The sequence below is a fragment of the Emericellopsis atlantica genome, assembly GCF_019669845.1.
Source record: "Emericellopsis atlantica unplaced genomic scaffold F5Z01scaffold_3, whole genome shotgun sequence".
Lineage (NCBI taxonomy): Eukaryota > Fungi > Ascomycota > Sordariomycetes > Hypocreales > Bionectriaceae > Emericellopsis > Emericellopsis atlantica.
Window position 1 is genome coordinate 773,610 of NW_025764705.1, and position 14,415 is coordinate 788,024.

General features: G+C 55.1%; 5 protein-coding genes across 5 annotated transcripts; 3 read left to right on the forward strand and 2 right to left on the reverse strand.

Annotated features, from left to right (window-relative positions):
• Nucleotides 1–116: 116 nt before the first annotated feature.
• On the reverse strand, nucleotides 117–2,705 carry F5Z01DRAFT_693045 (heterokaryon incompatibility Het-C; the record flags this gene model as incomplete). Its single annotated transcript, XM_046266203.1, has 5 exons — nucleotides 117–965; nucleotides 1,011–1,735; nucleotides 1,780–2,459; nucleotides 2,508–2,535; nucleotides 2,586–2,705. The coding sequence occupies 5 exons, from the start codon at nucleotides 2,703–2,705 to the stop codon at nucleotides 242–244; spliced, it is 2,277 nt and encodes a 758-aa protein (XP_046122029.1). The 3' UTR covers nucleotides 117–241.
• Nucleotides 2,706–3,509: 804 nt separating this feature from the next.
• Nucleotides 3,510–5,414, forward strand: F5Z01DRAFT_717854 (inositolphosphorylceramide-B C-26 hydroxylase). Its single transcript, XM_046266546.1, has 2 exons — nucleotides 3,510–4,540; nucleotides 4,591–5,414. The coding sequence occupies exons 1-2, from the start codon at nucleotides 3,801–3,803 to the stop codon at nucleotides 4,979–4,981; spliced, it is 1,131 nt and encodes a 376-aa protein (XP_046122030.1). The 5' UTR covers nucleotides 3,510–3,800; the 3' UTR covers nucleotides 4,982–5,414.
• F5Z01DRAFT_645119 (uncharacterized protein) lies at nucleotides 5,415–7,815 on the forward strand. The gene is made up of 5 exons (XM_046262820.1): nucleotides 5,415–6,184; nucleotides 6,235–6,540; nucleotides 6,590–7,087; nucleotides 7,138–7,445; nucleotides 7,497–7,815. The coding sequence occupies exons 1-4, from the start codon at nucleotides 5,526–5,528 to the stop codon at nucleotides 7,394–7,396; spliced, it is 1,722 nt and encodes a 573-aa protein (XP_046122031.1). The 5' UTR covers nucleotides 5,415–5,525; the 3' UTR covers nucleotides 7,397–7,445; nucleotides 7,497–7,815.
• Nucleotides 7,816–8,861: 1,046 nt separating this feature from the next.
• Nucleotides 8,862–11,880, forward strand: F5Z01DRAFT_318620 (uncharacterized protein). The gene is made up of 4 exons (XM_046259009.1): nucleotides 8,862–8,874; nucleotides 9,020–9,338; nucleotides 9,405–9,842; nucleotides 9,898–11,880. Exons 2-4 carry the CDS (start codon nucleotides 9,120–9,122, stop codon nucleotides 11,569–11,571), a joined length of 2,331 nt encoding a protein of 776 aa, XP_046122032.1. The 5' UTR covers nucleotides 8,862–8,874; nucleotides 9,020–9,119; the 3' UTR covers nucleotides 11,572–11,880.
• Nucleotides 11,881–12,039: 159 nt separating this feature from the next.
• On the reverse strand, nucleotides 12,040–13,109 carry F5Z01DRAFT_633108 (uncharacterized protein; the record flags this gene model as incomplete). The annotated part of the gene is made up of 2 exons (XM_046261918.1): nucleotides 12,040–12,860; nucleotides 12,917–13,109. The coding sequence occupies 2 exons, from the start codon at nucleotides 13,107–13,109 to the stop codon at nucleotides 12,040–12,042; spliced, it is 1,014 nt and encodes a 337-aa protein (XP_046122033.1).
• Nucleotides 13,110–14,415: the final 1,306 nt, after the last annotated feature.

Genomic DNA, 14,415 nt, shown 5'->3' on the forward strand with positions numbered 1-14,415 from the left:
AACAGCATTGGACACGGCGTTAAGGCAATGATCTTATGACGGCATCTTCCTGACCACTCGGGTAACGGGGCTGGTATACTTGTAGATACACCAAATAATGAGACAAGCTACTGTCACATTCACAAGAGATGCGCGTAATTGTATATGGTTTGGCATTTAGGTTATGAACACGAATCTTCAATAAAGAAGCATCTTTTCCAGCCAGTAGCTCTTGATGCATAGACTCCTCTGGTTCGAGCCGTTAGTATCTGCGTTGTCCGGGATACTGTTGCCAGTCATGTGGCGGGTGCCCGCCATGGGGAGGCGGTGGTCCGCCGTATCCCGGTGCATAGCTTGGTTGAGGAGGCCCAGGCGGCGCACCGTAACCAAGGGGAGGACCGGGAGGCGGTGCCCCATATCCGTAAGGAGATGGGTTCATGGGAGGAGGTGCGCCATAACCAGATCCGTATGGACCTGGCTGGGGAGAGACCCCATGGTAGCCGCTCGGTGGCGGTGCTTGCTGTTGGTATTCAGGGTTCTGGCCATAGTTGAATTGCTGAGGGGGCGGCACAGGAGAGTTGCGCATCGGTGCGTCGTCGTGGCCATCCATAGCATCCATATCCCTAGTCTTGACCTGGTTCCAGAGCGAGCCAGCCACTTTCCCGTGTCCAAACTTCCCGAGCATGCTCTCCAAAGCGCCGTGAGAGTGCGATGGCCCACCAGAGTGGTCATGAGCATCTCTCGATCCGTGCTGCTGCTGGTTCAAGATGTGGTTCTTGCCGTTGCGCACAGATCCCGAGGAGAGGATGTGGTCGAGCTGGTTGCGGCGTGGGTGCTCATCGGCCCATTTGCGGACGGTGTTGAACATGTCGCGCTGAATGTCCACACGTTCGTCGCGCAGAGCTGGATGGTGGAAAGCCCGCAGGACATCATTGACCACTTCGTCGACAGGAACATGTGTGTTCTCCCAAGCGTACAAGACGCGCCTATAATCATCAGATGTGACGTTGGGAAGACAGGGGGGTTCTTACGGGACGGCATATTGCAAGACAGTGACGGCCACACGGCCAGCACACGAATTGAGGACGTTGGTAAAGTGATCCTTCGCAAGCATGCTGTGGGTTGGGTCAGAGCATCGAGGATTGTCCCAGGGCTCAAGCTGGGATCGCGCGCTGGCAGAAATGAGACCAGATGAGCCCTCCTTCAGCGTCTTGGAGACCTGCTGGATGATGGGCCGGACAAAAGGTGCGAGAAGACCGAGGACGAATGCTGTCAGTGTCTCGCTGATGTGTTCCAACAGCTTCTCGAGGCCAGGAACCTTGGCGATGCCTCGACTTATGGCCTTAACAATCTTGTCCCTAAATTGGAGGATGGGGTAAATCCGCCCAGCCGTCTTGACGGGATCAAAGTCGGGGCTCATGCCAGGCACCATGTTTTGGTTGGAGCCACCACTTGCTCGCGTCCTATTATCGCGCTCTTGCGCATCGGACTGGGCCTGGAGATCGCGAGCCTGGGCTGCGAAACCATCGCCCACGCCGGGCAGTTTGCCCACCAAAGCGATGAAATCAGCTGGACTCTTGGAGCTGCTACCTCCGATGCCGAGAAAGCCCCTCGAGCCATCTCCGCCACCGCTTCGATTGATGCTGACACCCTTCTCAGCGTTCTTCAATGCGATATCGACTTCGTCAACTTCGGTCTGGGTGAAGGTATCGGTAGCTTCACCTATGACACTGTGAATGAAGTCCACAGCGCCAAACTGGCCATGTCAGATCTTGTCTTTGAAGAGGGATCTAAACCTACCGTGCCGGTGACGAGCGGGTATATTCTCTTTCCATGGATCTTCACCTCAGTCTGCGTTCCGCAATGGGGGAAGACGTTGTGGTAACCGAGCTCTCGTAGGGCCAGCTCGGTGTAGTTGCTGTGAGCACTGAAATCCTCGAGACAATGCAAAGCCTGGCCCAGGCAGCGAAGAGCTTCATTCAGGTCGTCCTCATTACCCTTGCGGTCTGAGCCGCTGGTGTACAACCTGCCAAAGTGAATGCATCGTGCAAAGCTGTACCGGATATAGCCAGCGCTCGTGGGCCAGTTTCCACTCTCGTTGCAAATATAATTCTTCATGCCGGTCTTCATGTCAATTTCAGTTTCCACTGGCATGACAGGTCCCCGTAGGCGTTGATCGAACTTGCGAGCATCCAGGCCATCTGCGTAGCCAAGGGGGTTGTCAATGTGCTCTTCAGCACGGTAAACGCCAAGTCTTTCGCTGGTCACCTCGAATTCTTCTGTAGCATATCCAAAGGCCATAAAGGAGAGAACCCAGACAAGGATGCGGAGAGTCTCGGCGTTTACACTCTTCAGCGTGCCAACGTCCAGCGCTTGGGAGTAGTCGCGCAAGAAGTTGCCAAAGTAGACGCGCTTGATTGCCAAAGATGACCACTTCTTCCCATGAAGGAAGGCAATTGTAGCCAATGTATCCTCAATGTCTTTCGGGAATCAGTAAAGACCTGTTGAAAGACACGAACCACACTCACCTCCATGTCTCCAGTTGTGTCCTTCAACCTAGCAGCAAGTCAATATCCAGCCCCGGTGAATCACCCCGACGAGCTTACTTGTGCAATAGAAGGAATGTTGCCTGCTCCGAAAGCTGCAGCCTTCCCAGGGAGTATAATTAAGCAAATGGCGATGGCCAAAAGCAGGCCGGAGCCTCGTGACCAGCCCAGTGATGCCATCTCAAAAAGTAGTCGTTAGGGTAGATCGCAGATATTGATGGTTTGATGGCGGGGTCGAAGGTGTTAGACAACCCAGTAAGTTCACAGGAACCGCCCGTTCAGACTTGTAGAGAAAGTTGAACGATGGTAAAGCTGAAGGTAGCGACAGAGGTATGCTTAATATATGCTTGAGTGGGAAATGGAGAGAGCCTGGGGTCTAAAGTAACACTCATGCAGTGCTCTGAGTGACGCAGTTAATATCCTGGATCAGCTGGTGATGATGCCCACGCCGCTAAGCCTTTCAGGGTCGAGGAACGCGACGCGGCAAGAACCAAGCCCCTGGCTGCGCCTGCGCCACCATGTTGCGCCACGACGGCGCTGCAAGAGATCGCCTAATTAATCTGCATGTGAATTTGGGAAGGGTCTTGGTGCCAGTTTGGATTCACGTTACAACCAACGACGTGCTCTGGTATTCGAAAGACTGATATTACACTACTCCATTAGATGCCCTGGCTAGTTGCGCCTGATATGATTAGAGTTTAAGGCTTAATCATCGCTTTTTGTTAAGGTAAGGTACCTAACGCAAGTACCTCATTGTAGCCGTAGCCTGTAGGTGGTCGCTGCTGTGTAATAGCGCCGGTTAATGCCAGAGCGCAACCCGATGACGGCCAAAGGGTAATGTTGAATACCAGGTACCTTGACCAGCGGTCAGCCAGCCATATTTGACGCATGTCTTCGACCATGTCATGTTCGGGTGATTAAAACAAAGTATCACCTTGTTTTGCCGGAAAGTGGTGCCACAGGGGCCATCGGCATCCGATTGAACCCCTGTCTTGGCCTCCAACAGCCCAGACGGGAATCACTCCACCTCTTAAATTCCCAAAATTTCCCACCTTCTCCTGATCGCATTGTCGATTGCGGTTTGATTTCATCGCGGTTTCGTCCCTACATCATCCAGTTACACCTCTCCCTAGTACCTTGCGTTCACTCTCTCAACCTGATTCACGCAGTGCAATCGATCAGCCGCCCTCACCAACGCGTTCCCTCGCTCGACCTGACAAGCTCTCCGTCCGCTGCATCCGAATCGCATCGTCCGCGACGACCCCCTTCGCCACCATGCCTGGCCGAACACTTCCCACCTTTACGCGCAGCGAGGTCGAGTCGCACAACACCGAGAAATCATGCTATGTGACCATCAAGACAAAGGTGTTCGATGTGACCGATTTCCTCAACGACCATCCAGGTGGCGGCGACTTGATCATGGACTATGCGGGCAAGGACATTGAAGAGATTCTCCAGGACGGCGATTCGCACTCCCATTCCGAGGCCGCCTATGAAATCCTCGACGACTCGCTCGTAGGATACGTCTTGCCCGAGAAGGCCGTGTCCGCGTCGACCCAGAAAGAGTCGCTGCAGAATGGCACCGTTGAAGGAGCCACCGAGACCAGCACGTTCGTCCACCCACGGACCGGAATGTCTCGCGAAGAGGACCTGAGTAAGGATACGGACGCTTCGTCAGACTACAAGAAGCACAAGTTCCTGGACCTGGAACGGCCGCTTCTGTTGCAGCTTTGGAACGGCGGCTTCAGCAAGGAATTCTACCTGGATCAAGTCCACCGCCCTCGCCACTACAAAGGCGGCAAGTCAGCACCTCTGTTCGGAAACTTCCTGGAACCCTTATCCTTGACACCATGGTGGGTCGTGCCCAGTATCTGGGTGCCGGCCGTCATCTATGTCACGTCTATCGCGAGCCAGGGACTCGGTCCTCTAGCAACTGCCGGTTATTGGGTATTTGGGGTGTGCTTCTGGACCTTGATAGAATACGCCATGCACCGCTTCCTCTTCCACATTGACGGGTAAGTTATGCAGCTTTGTTCCGATGAGCATCTCGACTAACCTAGCACAGATATCTCCCTGACAACCGTGTCGGTATCACCCTGCACTTCCTGCTCCATGGCATCCACCACTACCTGCCCATGGACAAGTACCGCCTAGTCATGCCGCCGACCCTCTTTGTCGCCCTCGCCGCGCCGTTCTGGAAGTTTGCGCAATCCGTCATCTTCTGGAACTGGTACGGCGCTACCGCTGCCTACGCTGGTGGCGTCTTTGGTTATGTTCTCTACGACATGACTCACTACTTCCTGCACCACGAGAACCTTCCTCTATGGTACAAGCAGCTCAAGAAGTACCATCTCCAGCACCACTTCCTTGACTACGAGCTAGGCTTTGGTGTCACCAGCAAGTTTTGGGACGACATCTTTGGCACCACGCTCCGCCCTGTCGTTAAGACCAACTAGGCACCAAGGTCCTGCAGATTTCGCCCACGTGTAGTACATGAGACATGCATCGAATGATCTAGTTTGAGGTTAGACTGAACGAGGTTACAAGGGTTTGGCATGGTTCAGCATTAATGAAGGCTTTGTTAGGAGCCTGCTACGCATACATATATATTCACGTTGTAATAAGAAGCCGCGGGCGGCAGTGACCTCCCCGGCCATACCGGGTGGGCTTCATGGTTGTAATTTAATCCTAAACAACTACTTTTATATCCAGACTTGTTCGAGCGACTGGGAAAGTTGATGATTCCACATGCAGTCTAGGTGTCATCTGGAGCTTACAGTACTAGCCAATAACCCATGCCTCCCATGGGCGCTGCGCTCCAATGATCACGTGACATGACTCGGTCTAAAAGTTCTCGCCCCGCCCCACTGAACCCATCTCAACCAACCCGACTCGTCCCCAAGCCTCATCTTGAATCCACTCGACATCTCCGCGACTGCAGTTCACATCGGAACCATTGAGATCATCTGGCTTAATACATTGACTTGATCACAGATCATCATGAGCGGCCTCGACGTGGAGGCGCTTCTCGACGCCACAGCAAAGTCACCAGAACAAAAGAACCCCAACAACACCACGGGCGATCTCATCAGAGACGCGCCCGATCGACGCGACCGCGACCACGACAGAGACCGCCTTCGTCACCGCGACGGAAGCCGGACCCGCGAGAGGGATCCTCGCCGTCGGGATCGCCTGAGCCCGCACCGCAGCCGTCGCGGTACCCCTGACGTTGGCACGCCGCGAAGTGATACAGGCAGCCACAAGAGTAGGCGCAGAAGTCGCAGCCGTGACGACGATCGCCATCGCTCACGACGGAGTAGAGACGGTGATTACTATCGTAGTGGCCGAGACCGTGATCGCTCGCGGTCCCGCTCGCCCCATGGCCGTTACAGACCCCGCGACGACCGTGACCGAAGAGACAGACGTGACAGAGGCTCTGATCGCAACGAGAACGGCCGAGCGCGCGACGCTGAGAAGCGTGAGCCTAGGGAGGATGATCCCGTACAGCCCACAGAAGACGAGCGTGATCGGAGGACCGTCTTCGTCCAGCAGCTGGCCGCTCGCTTGCGTACCCGCGAGCTGAAGGAGTTTTTCGAAAAGGTTGGCCCTGTCAACGAGGCGCAGATCGTCAAGGATCGGATCAGTCAGCGATCAAAAGGGTGAGTTCTCTGCGTCGCCCAGCATGGAGAGAAATGCTAACGTTCAAAAGTGTGGGTTATGTTGAGTTCAAGAACGAAGAATCTGTCGCACAGGCTCTGCAGCTCACCGGTCAGAAGCTTCTAGGAATCCCTGTCATCGTTCAGGTTACCGAAGCAGAGAAGAACCGCCAGGCCCGCAACACGGAGAGCGGAGGGCATCCGAACTCGATCCCATTCCATCGGCTTTATGTGGGCAACATTCACTTTAATGTCACCGAGCAGGACCTACAAGCAGTCTTTGAGCCTTTTGGTGAGCTTGAATTCGTCCAGCTCCAGAAGGACGAGACAGGCCGAAGCCGTGGGTATGGTTTTGTACAGTAAGTACCGACGTTGTTTGGATGGAGACTCCATTGCTAACCACACCAGGTTCCGTGACGCCGTTCAGGCCCGGGAGGCACTCGAGAAGATGAACGGCTTTGATCTGGCTGGACGTCCTATCCGCGTTGGTCTTGGAAATGATAAGTTCACCCCTGAAAGTACTGCCAACCTCTTGCAGAAGTTCTCTGGCCGCGATCAGAGCGGTGGTGGCGGCGGCGGCGGCAACGGAAACTACCAGGGCTCGGCCTTTTCAGGCTCTGGCGGTCGTGGGGGCCAAAGTGCTGCCTTCGACCGTGCAGGTGGGCGCGAAAACGAGAAGACCGGCGGCGCAAGCGCCTTGGACGATACAGATGTCGCCGGTGTTAACTTTAGCAACTACAGCCGAGACGCGCTGATGCGTAAGCTTGCCAGGACTGACGAGGCTGGCAGCAAGGGCAACGATGAGCGCCAGACTGTGAAGCCAAAGGTCGAGACGAAGCAGTTGCCCGTCAACGTCAACACGGCGAGCCGTTGTGTTGTACTTCACAACATGTTTGACCCCAATGAGTACGTCTGCTCCCTTCACGCACATTGACCAGGTATGCTAACGTCACTAGGGAAGAGGGCGACAGCTGGGTCAAGGAGCTGGAAGATGAAGTGCGCGACGAGGCCGAGAATCGGTACGGTCATGTTGTGCACATTTCGGTCGACCCCAACTCTCGGGGAGACATCTACCTCAAGTTCGACAAGGTCCAGGGCGGTGAAAATGCCATCAAAGGTCTCAACGGCAGATACTTTGGCGGGCGTATGATCGACGCTTCCCCTGTTGTGGATGCTGTCTACAGCAGTCTGTTCTCTCGTTCTCGAGCATTTTGAGCTAATGTTGCTGGCCGATCACCGTCAGATCGTAGGACTCTTGCTCAAGGTTAGCAAGTTTGGTCCGCTGGCAACATGACACGGCTAAGAATTGCGACAGACTTTCGACCTCCCCATTCGACAAGACAGTCACCGGGACGCACCCACTATTTGCAAAGCACCGCCTCGAACTTGCAAGCAGAAGGTATCCAGATGTTCGCTCACAGCTGCACTCGCGCCAGAAAGGGGGCCCATGTTTATCGGAGGAATCAACTCACAGGTTACGCCCGTACTGCTACTGTCGCCTACTACTGATACGCACACATTAGGATGCTTCACGACTTGCCGATGGGGCAAATGCTTATACGTCAATAGTTGTTTCCGCCCGAGAGTGGCGCTCCTGTTCTAGTAATACTCCAATTAGTCAAACTTCTCTCCAAGTGATGCCCTGTAAAGTGTGTTTTAAGATGCTTTCCCATTCAGGTGCGTATACCACCAACCATCAGGCATACTCACATCACGACGCAGCTGCGTGAGCCGATGGGCCTGCATCGGTCGGGCGATGGTACTACACTGAGTTCCCCGAGTCTTGTTGATGTGATCATGACGGTCGGTGAATCGTCAGTGCTGCTTCACCGGACCCTTGCTCGTCTGGTCTGACGTCCGCGTTTGCGTCGGCTCAGGTCAACGTCACCACCAAGGCAGCACTCTCATCATCCTACCATCCTTTGGATCTTGTTCATCTTTACGGCGAACAGGATCTGCAACATCTGCAATACTCTGCTGGCACCCGCACCTGCCATCATCCCTGCGGCGTTAACCCCTGACGCTGCTTTCCCCAACTTTGTGCCTCTAGCTTCAGTTGCCTCGACGCCGAGGAGCAACAAGGCGTCTTCGATCCGGTCTTTCGGGTCTTCCCAAGGCGCTGACGGCTGCCAACCTCGACCTCCTGTCAGAGAGCCTCGACACGGCGCGTGGTCGCGTCCTGTGTAACACGAGAAGTTGTTCACACCGCTCACTAAGTAGCCAAAGGGTGAGTTCACAATATCTTGTGACCCATATGATCTTTTGTATCTTCATTCTATGAGCGTTTTCGAATTAGGTACTGTTTCATCTGGTAAGTCTGCTCTTGTTTCTGGTGGAGTTTGCCTCTTTGATCTGGACCCTCATGCTTGCAACCTCAACCTCAGCTCAGGCCCTGTCGTTCTCTCGCACTTGAGCTGTTAAAATCTCTTATTATCTCTCTCTCTCCCTCCCTCTTCTTTCTCTCCTTCTTCACCTCTTTCTGTGATCTTGTGGCACTCTTTTCCGCACGAACAACGTTCCTTACTCGTCACTGGCGACCGAACATCTCCAGCATCATCTTTCTCACCTGGCCACTGAGATATTCATAATTAACCATTTCTGTCTAGTATTCGAGGAATACTCCGCGGAGGCGGTCGTGAGCAAGAGAAGGTGGTGGTCTTGGGTTCTTCAGTTTGGGGCTGTTTTTGGTTCAAGTGAGTTTATCGCCTCGTCTCCTACTCATTCACTCTGCCGCCCCTTGCTTTCGGGCAGGTGACCTGTGAGGCGCACTGCCATTTCCTCAGCATGGGGATTGAATGATGTGGCAGAGATATCAGAGTTATGTACTGACTGAATCAGCGGGTTCATCATCGCGCGCACATCAAGCAACGGGGAGCTCTCCACCAAAGGTTCTCTTCTATCGCATCGCATCCCTGGAGAACCAGCTTCACATTTTCGAATGGCCGGCATGCCAGCTAGCGGCATCAGTGACGCGACGGGCTTCACACACAATCTGACCCAGGCTATGCTTGCCGAGCATGAGCATGGGAAGCGGCAAGAGAACGATAATGAAAGCGAGAAGGAAACCTACAGCAGCGCCGTGTGTTCGGTCGACTTTCACGCCCCGCTGTCCCAGGAGGCGCGCAACGAAAAGGTCAAACAGATATGCAAGAAGCATGTGAGTATTCCTCCTTGTGTGGGCATGGCTTGTCTCGGAACGTTCGACTAACCCAAGGCCACCTAGCCTGCATTGGTCCAAACTCGACGTGCCCAAGGTCTGCTGTCCGACTTGCAGACCACGATCCGTCGAATGCCTGGCGTCTCTGCCGTCGAGGGAAAGCAAATTATTGACCACCTGCGGGAGGTGTCGCAGATAACAAGTCAAGAGACGAGCAAGCTCGTCGACGCCATTGCTCATTTGACGATCGACAGTGACGATACCGATAGGTCGATCGCTCGCATGAGCTTGGATCATAACCTCGTAAAGGCCACGTCCGAAGACACGATACAAAAGTTGAAGCAGGAGCTGGCATCGGAGCGAGACAAGCGCACTGCCGCAGAAAATGTGGCCAGGGAGGTCTCTCAAGATATGGAGACGCTCAAAGGCGAGTTTGAAGAGTTCCGCGTTCGGGTCGAGAATGGCCTCGGGGGGTCGCCAGATACCCAAAATGCCATAGTCAAGGTGGGTGATGGATTGCATTGCGCGTGTCGACAGGCTTCTTGCTAACCATCGTTAGCATCTGGAAGGGATCATATGTCACCTCGAAGGCCAGGTCAACAATCGTCGTTCTCTTTGGGTCATGAAGCACGACGACCCGCGCCACATCTCCAAGGCGATTGGGACTATGGCCGACTCGCTGCCCAAAAAGCCTGCGTTTGAGCGCAGCTTGTCGTCGCTGCGTCTGGCTGGTGCGGAGATGAATGGTATGGCGCAGAAGCTGACGTTCTCACCGAGCGATGAGCGCTCTCCTCAGGGAGACCTGGGTCGTCCGCTTCAGAGTGACTTCCCACAACTGCCACCACGGTTCCCCGTCGGCTTTCCATCGCAGTCTAGAGAAGGCGACCCGGGCAGTTCTCAGATGGCTATGCACAGAGCCCCTTTCACACCCGCGAGCAGCGGACCTGGCCGGAACCCTCCGTCTCGCCCCGGCAGTCGCTTCCAGACATGGGATCACGGCCCTCACACCGACACGCAGCACTCTCGCAGTGGCGCCATGGCCCAAAGCATGACTTCCCCCTGTCATAATCGCAACATGGCCCTGACTCCCTCTCGGCGTGGCTTTGGAGCGTATCGCGGCGTTCCCACGCCACAACCCGACTTCCAAGGTGCACAGCAGCAGTTCCAGTTAGCTGGCCCCTTTGTACCGCAGCATCGCCCAAAGACCTCCCTGGGCAATCATTCGCACGCCAATGGCCACGGTTTGGCACGAGGAGACTATAGCTCCCAGACTGTTGGTCGCAACCGCTACTCCAACACCAACACGCCGCGGCTACAGGACCTCTTCGATCCCTCCACACCTCCTCCGGCCGGGCCGAGCTCTGCCCTCATCCCTCGCAATGCGTCGGTCTGCAGTATGCCCCTGGTGCATCTGACCGAGCGGTCTGTATCTGCCTGGGCAACACAGATTGGCGAGTTCTATTCTGTCATCCGCGACTTTGTCGAGAACCACGCTGGTGAGGCTATGCCCCGTAGCGAGCATGAGAAGATCTGGCGTTCCAACATCTGGATGGTCCTGGTGCGCACGTACATGCCGCTCTCCGAAGCCGAAGCAGCGTCGTACCTGGCCGTCCATCTCACCCGCACCCAAGACAAGCGGTGTCTTGTCACCCGTGTGATCATTGACTACGTGGTCAACCTCGTCTGGATCCCGGGCGCTTGGAAGGGTGCTGACCGGGAATCGACGAGGGCGCTCATCGACCTGGAGCATGACCTGGCGCAGGTGGCTGGCTTGACGGCGGCGATCCGTCAACCCCTTCTGGACCGCCAGTCTGCCATCCTCGACGGCATCATGCAGACCAATGAACCGCGAGGCCCATTCTACACTGCGCGCACCGCGCACATTGCCACCTCCCTCTTGGAGTCCCTCCAGCCTTTGCTCGACACGAATCGCACGACCCCGTCTGCGGCGTACCAGGCACTTCACCGAGTAGCCGTCTGTGCCTGGGACTTGTCTTCCAAGATCCTCACCTCTCGACTCACGTTTGACTTTCGATTCCCCGAGATCGGCTCGCGGTTCAGCTGCCAGAGCATGCTGCCCATCTGGCCCACTGATATCGGTGCCATGGAATTACAGGCGAAGCACTGGAGGGTGGCGCTCGTGACTACGCCCGTGGTGACGTGTCGCAACGACACGGGGAGCAACATCTCGGCCCACTCTGTTTCGCTGGCTGATGTGATTTGCATGCAGTGATGCAGAGGCTGGGGCAGGTAGCCGTTCAGGTATCGATTGCCAAGCGGAGGAATAACAAAAAGCACTGGCGAGGGAGGTATCATTCATTTCGTACTTTACGACAGCACATATGCTGTACATGGTCCGGGTACTATCATCGGAAACTTCTGGGTCCGAAGAAAACAAGGTGGACAGCATTCGATTCTTCCGTTTTGCGTATTTGTTTTGGCGTCTCAAGAGTTGATATGAAACTTACTTACTTAGCTTGCCAACGACATGGGCAGAAGAGCACGGATAATTATCTCAAACAGCATTTAGAGAGAGAGAGAGAAAGGGAGGAAAAGTCACAGTCGGATCTTTGCGGATTAAAAGCATAATAGATGGAAATTCATCGCCATAGGGCTACTTAGTCCCTTTTACTTAAAATTCCGGTGACGGATGCCTCTAGAAGTCCAAAACGCCGCGCTGAAAACGATACAAACGGACCACCTACTGTCGATCTAGTCTCTTGACGACAGCACCGAGGACGACCTTGAGGATACCATCTGCCGTCAGGACCCCGGCCTCGGCAGACCACGTCGCCGTGTCCACCATGTCACGGATGCCCTCCTCCTTGCCAAGGTCGTCGTCCAGCTCCCTCAGCGCCTCTGTGGCGTGCGGGTCATTGCCCACCTGGAAGAACTGCACGCCCATCTGGTAGGGCGGCGCGTCGTACCTGTCGAGCTTCCTGGCGACCTGCTTGATGACCTCGCCCGGCTCATCGTGTGCCTCACCGTCGGTGATGACGATGATGTTGACGGGCTTGACGTCGTCAACGTCGGCGGCCTTTTCCAGCTCATCCAAGTATGGCTTCATGATCTTGCGGAGACGAATACCAGTAGGCGTGCCACCCCGTGGGCTGACCTCGTTGAAGATCTGCTCGGCCTTGCGGCCCGACGTGATGTTGTAGTAGCCGCCATCGCCCTGTCCAGGCCCGCCCTTGCGGCCCGAGTTGTGGTTCAGGAAGTAGAGATCAATGCCGTCCTTGTCACGCTGGGCACAAATGTCGGCGATGCTGGACAGCACGCTTCGTGCCTCCTTCCAGCGCGTGCCGGTCATGGACGACGAGTCGTCGACGAGGAAGACGGTGTCAAAGGTGGTCAGGAAGGCGAACTGGTCATTGTCGTTGGTGACGCTGGAATGTGATATGCGCGAGGCGCGACTAGCTTGGCTGGGCGTCGGCGAGGAGCTGCGTGGAGGAGGGTTGTTGACGGGAGGAGCTAGACCATGGGGGCTTGATGTGGCAACGTCGTACGCTGGAGGAGGCGCATCTACTGATGAGGAGTTAGCACTTTGTTGCCATCATATGACAGCGATCACGACTGACCACTGATGCTTGGTATGCCACTGGACGTGGGCATCTGCGCTCGACGCAAGTTGGCAGCGCCGCGAAAAGGGTTCTGTGCATTGGGTGCCGGCATGGTTGACGACGAGCTGGTAGACTTGGTGTTGATTTGGTCGGGTTGAGCGCCAGAGTTCTTTGAGAGCCTTTTTCTGAAAGACCCAATGATGCTGGACATTGTAATGTATGTTTCTTGGGTTGTTGCGGCGATCTGGGGGACTATGTGGTCCTTGGGGTGAGGTTTGTCGACTGCTGAATCAAGATATTCTCCTGGTCTCAGTGTTGAGAAAGTTGTGAGGTACTTGTATCAACTGGAAGGGCACTGTTGGTTCGACGAGGAAAGAGAGGATGGTTTGAATGTGCCTTGGCTTTGTGTTACAAGCAAGCAATAACTGCAAGGGTGACGTGTTGAATTATGCGCTACTTGCTCAAGGGTCTTTGTTCTCCAGCGAGGACATTCCTTTATACCCGGTACGTAGCAACTCTGTGCGACCATCGCCATCGTCTTGATTCCTCATGATGGAATTGCCAAGGGGCAGTGTTTCTGGGCGACGCCAATCTTGTGGACTGGAGGCGACTTGTGAAGTTCATGTGAGATACCTTAGCTGTGAAGACTGGAGCCCCCTAGCTTATGCTTAGGGGCATATTTGAGTTTAAAGGGGCACTGCCGTTCCCCAGTGACGCCTAGGCCAACTGTAGCTGCCTAGTGCCAGTGCTATAGTGAGGGGACGGGTGGGTCACGCACCACCCGGCGGTTCGGGATCAACTGGCACAGCCACCGAGGCCACCTCCAAGGCTGCAAGGCTCACAGGTGACAGAACACAACCTCAAGTCGCGCCAAGACTCAATCTAGTGACCAGATGCCTGGGGCCGCAACGAACGTCTCATCTACGTTGCCATTTCAGTTCTGCGTGGCTGCACTTTACGTCGAATATCAAACCAAGCTACCCTGAGGCTGGGTTGAGCACACGCCTCTGGGCGTCTGTGCTACGTCCATTGTAGAACAGGGCTGTAATATTAGGAGCCTTGCGAATTTCAATAAACTTCCATAAACATCGTAGCCCTAGCTGGACATTACATAACATTTGGTTTTCGCCGTTCGGTGAGCCCGATGGCTCGTTTTGCCGTCACGTTGAGGGTCGGGCCATTCCGGTTGCCAGCTTCATTGTAGGCGTCGAATCCTCACGATCGGGCTTCAATTTTCGCGGACCAGGGCCGGAACCTGACCGATAAAGTGGGCACTCGCTCCGGGTCGCGCGATTCATCAACGGGGAATCGGACCGGGTTTCTGGGGTCTCGCGGCATCAGGCTCGAAGCGACTGTGGTTTGGGGCCTTTGGGCTGCCATGATGCATCAGGGCTTGGATTGACGGGCTTCAAAATTGGCCATCGCTTAAGAGGGGCCTGGCTGTCTTTGCGTTTCAGACGTGTGAACTTGGCGGTGGCCGATGTGACACAGCTGTTGCACCATGATTGTCATGCTCA

Coding starts and splice junctions, on each gene's coding strand:
- F5Z01DRAFT_717854 (XM_046266546.1), top strand. CDS start 3,801: ATGCCTGGCCGAACACTTCCCACCTTTACGCGCAGCGAGGTCGAGTCG. Junction 4,541..4,590: donor TTCCTCTTCCACATTGACGG/GTAAGTTATGCA, acceptor AACCTAGCACAG/ATATCTCCCTGACAACCGTG.
- F5Z01DRAFT_645119 (XM_046262820.1), top strand. CDS start 5,526: ATGAGCGGCCTCGACGTGGAGGCGCTTCTCGACGCCACAGCAAAGTCA. Junction 6,541..6,589: donor CGTGGGTATGGTTTTGTACA/GTAAGTACCGAC, acceptor TAACCACACCAG/GTTCCGTGACGCCGTTCAGG. Junction 7,088..7,137: donor AACATGTTTGACCCCAATGA/GTACGTCTGCTC, acceptor TAACGTCACTAG/GGAAGAGGGCGACAGCTGGG.
- F5Z01DRAFT_318620 (XM_046259009.1), top strand. CDS start 9,120: ATGGCCGGCATGCCAGCTAGCGGCATCAGTGACGCGACGGGCTTCACA. Junction 9,339..9,404: donor AACAGATATGCAAGAAGCAT/GTGAGTATTCCT, acceptor AAGGCCACCTAG/CCTGCATTGGTCCAAACTCG. Junction 9,843..9,897: donor CCCAAAATGCCATAGTCAAG/GTGGGTGATGGA, acceptor AACCATCGTTAG/CATCTGGAAGGGATCATATG.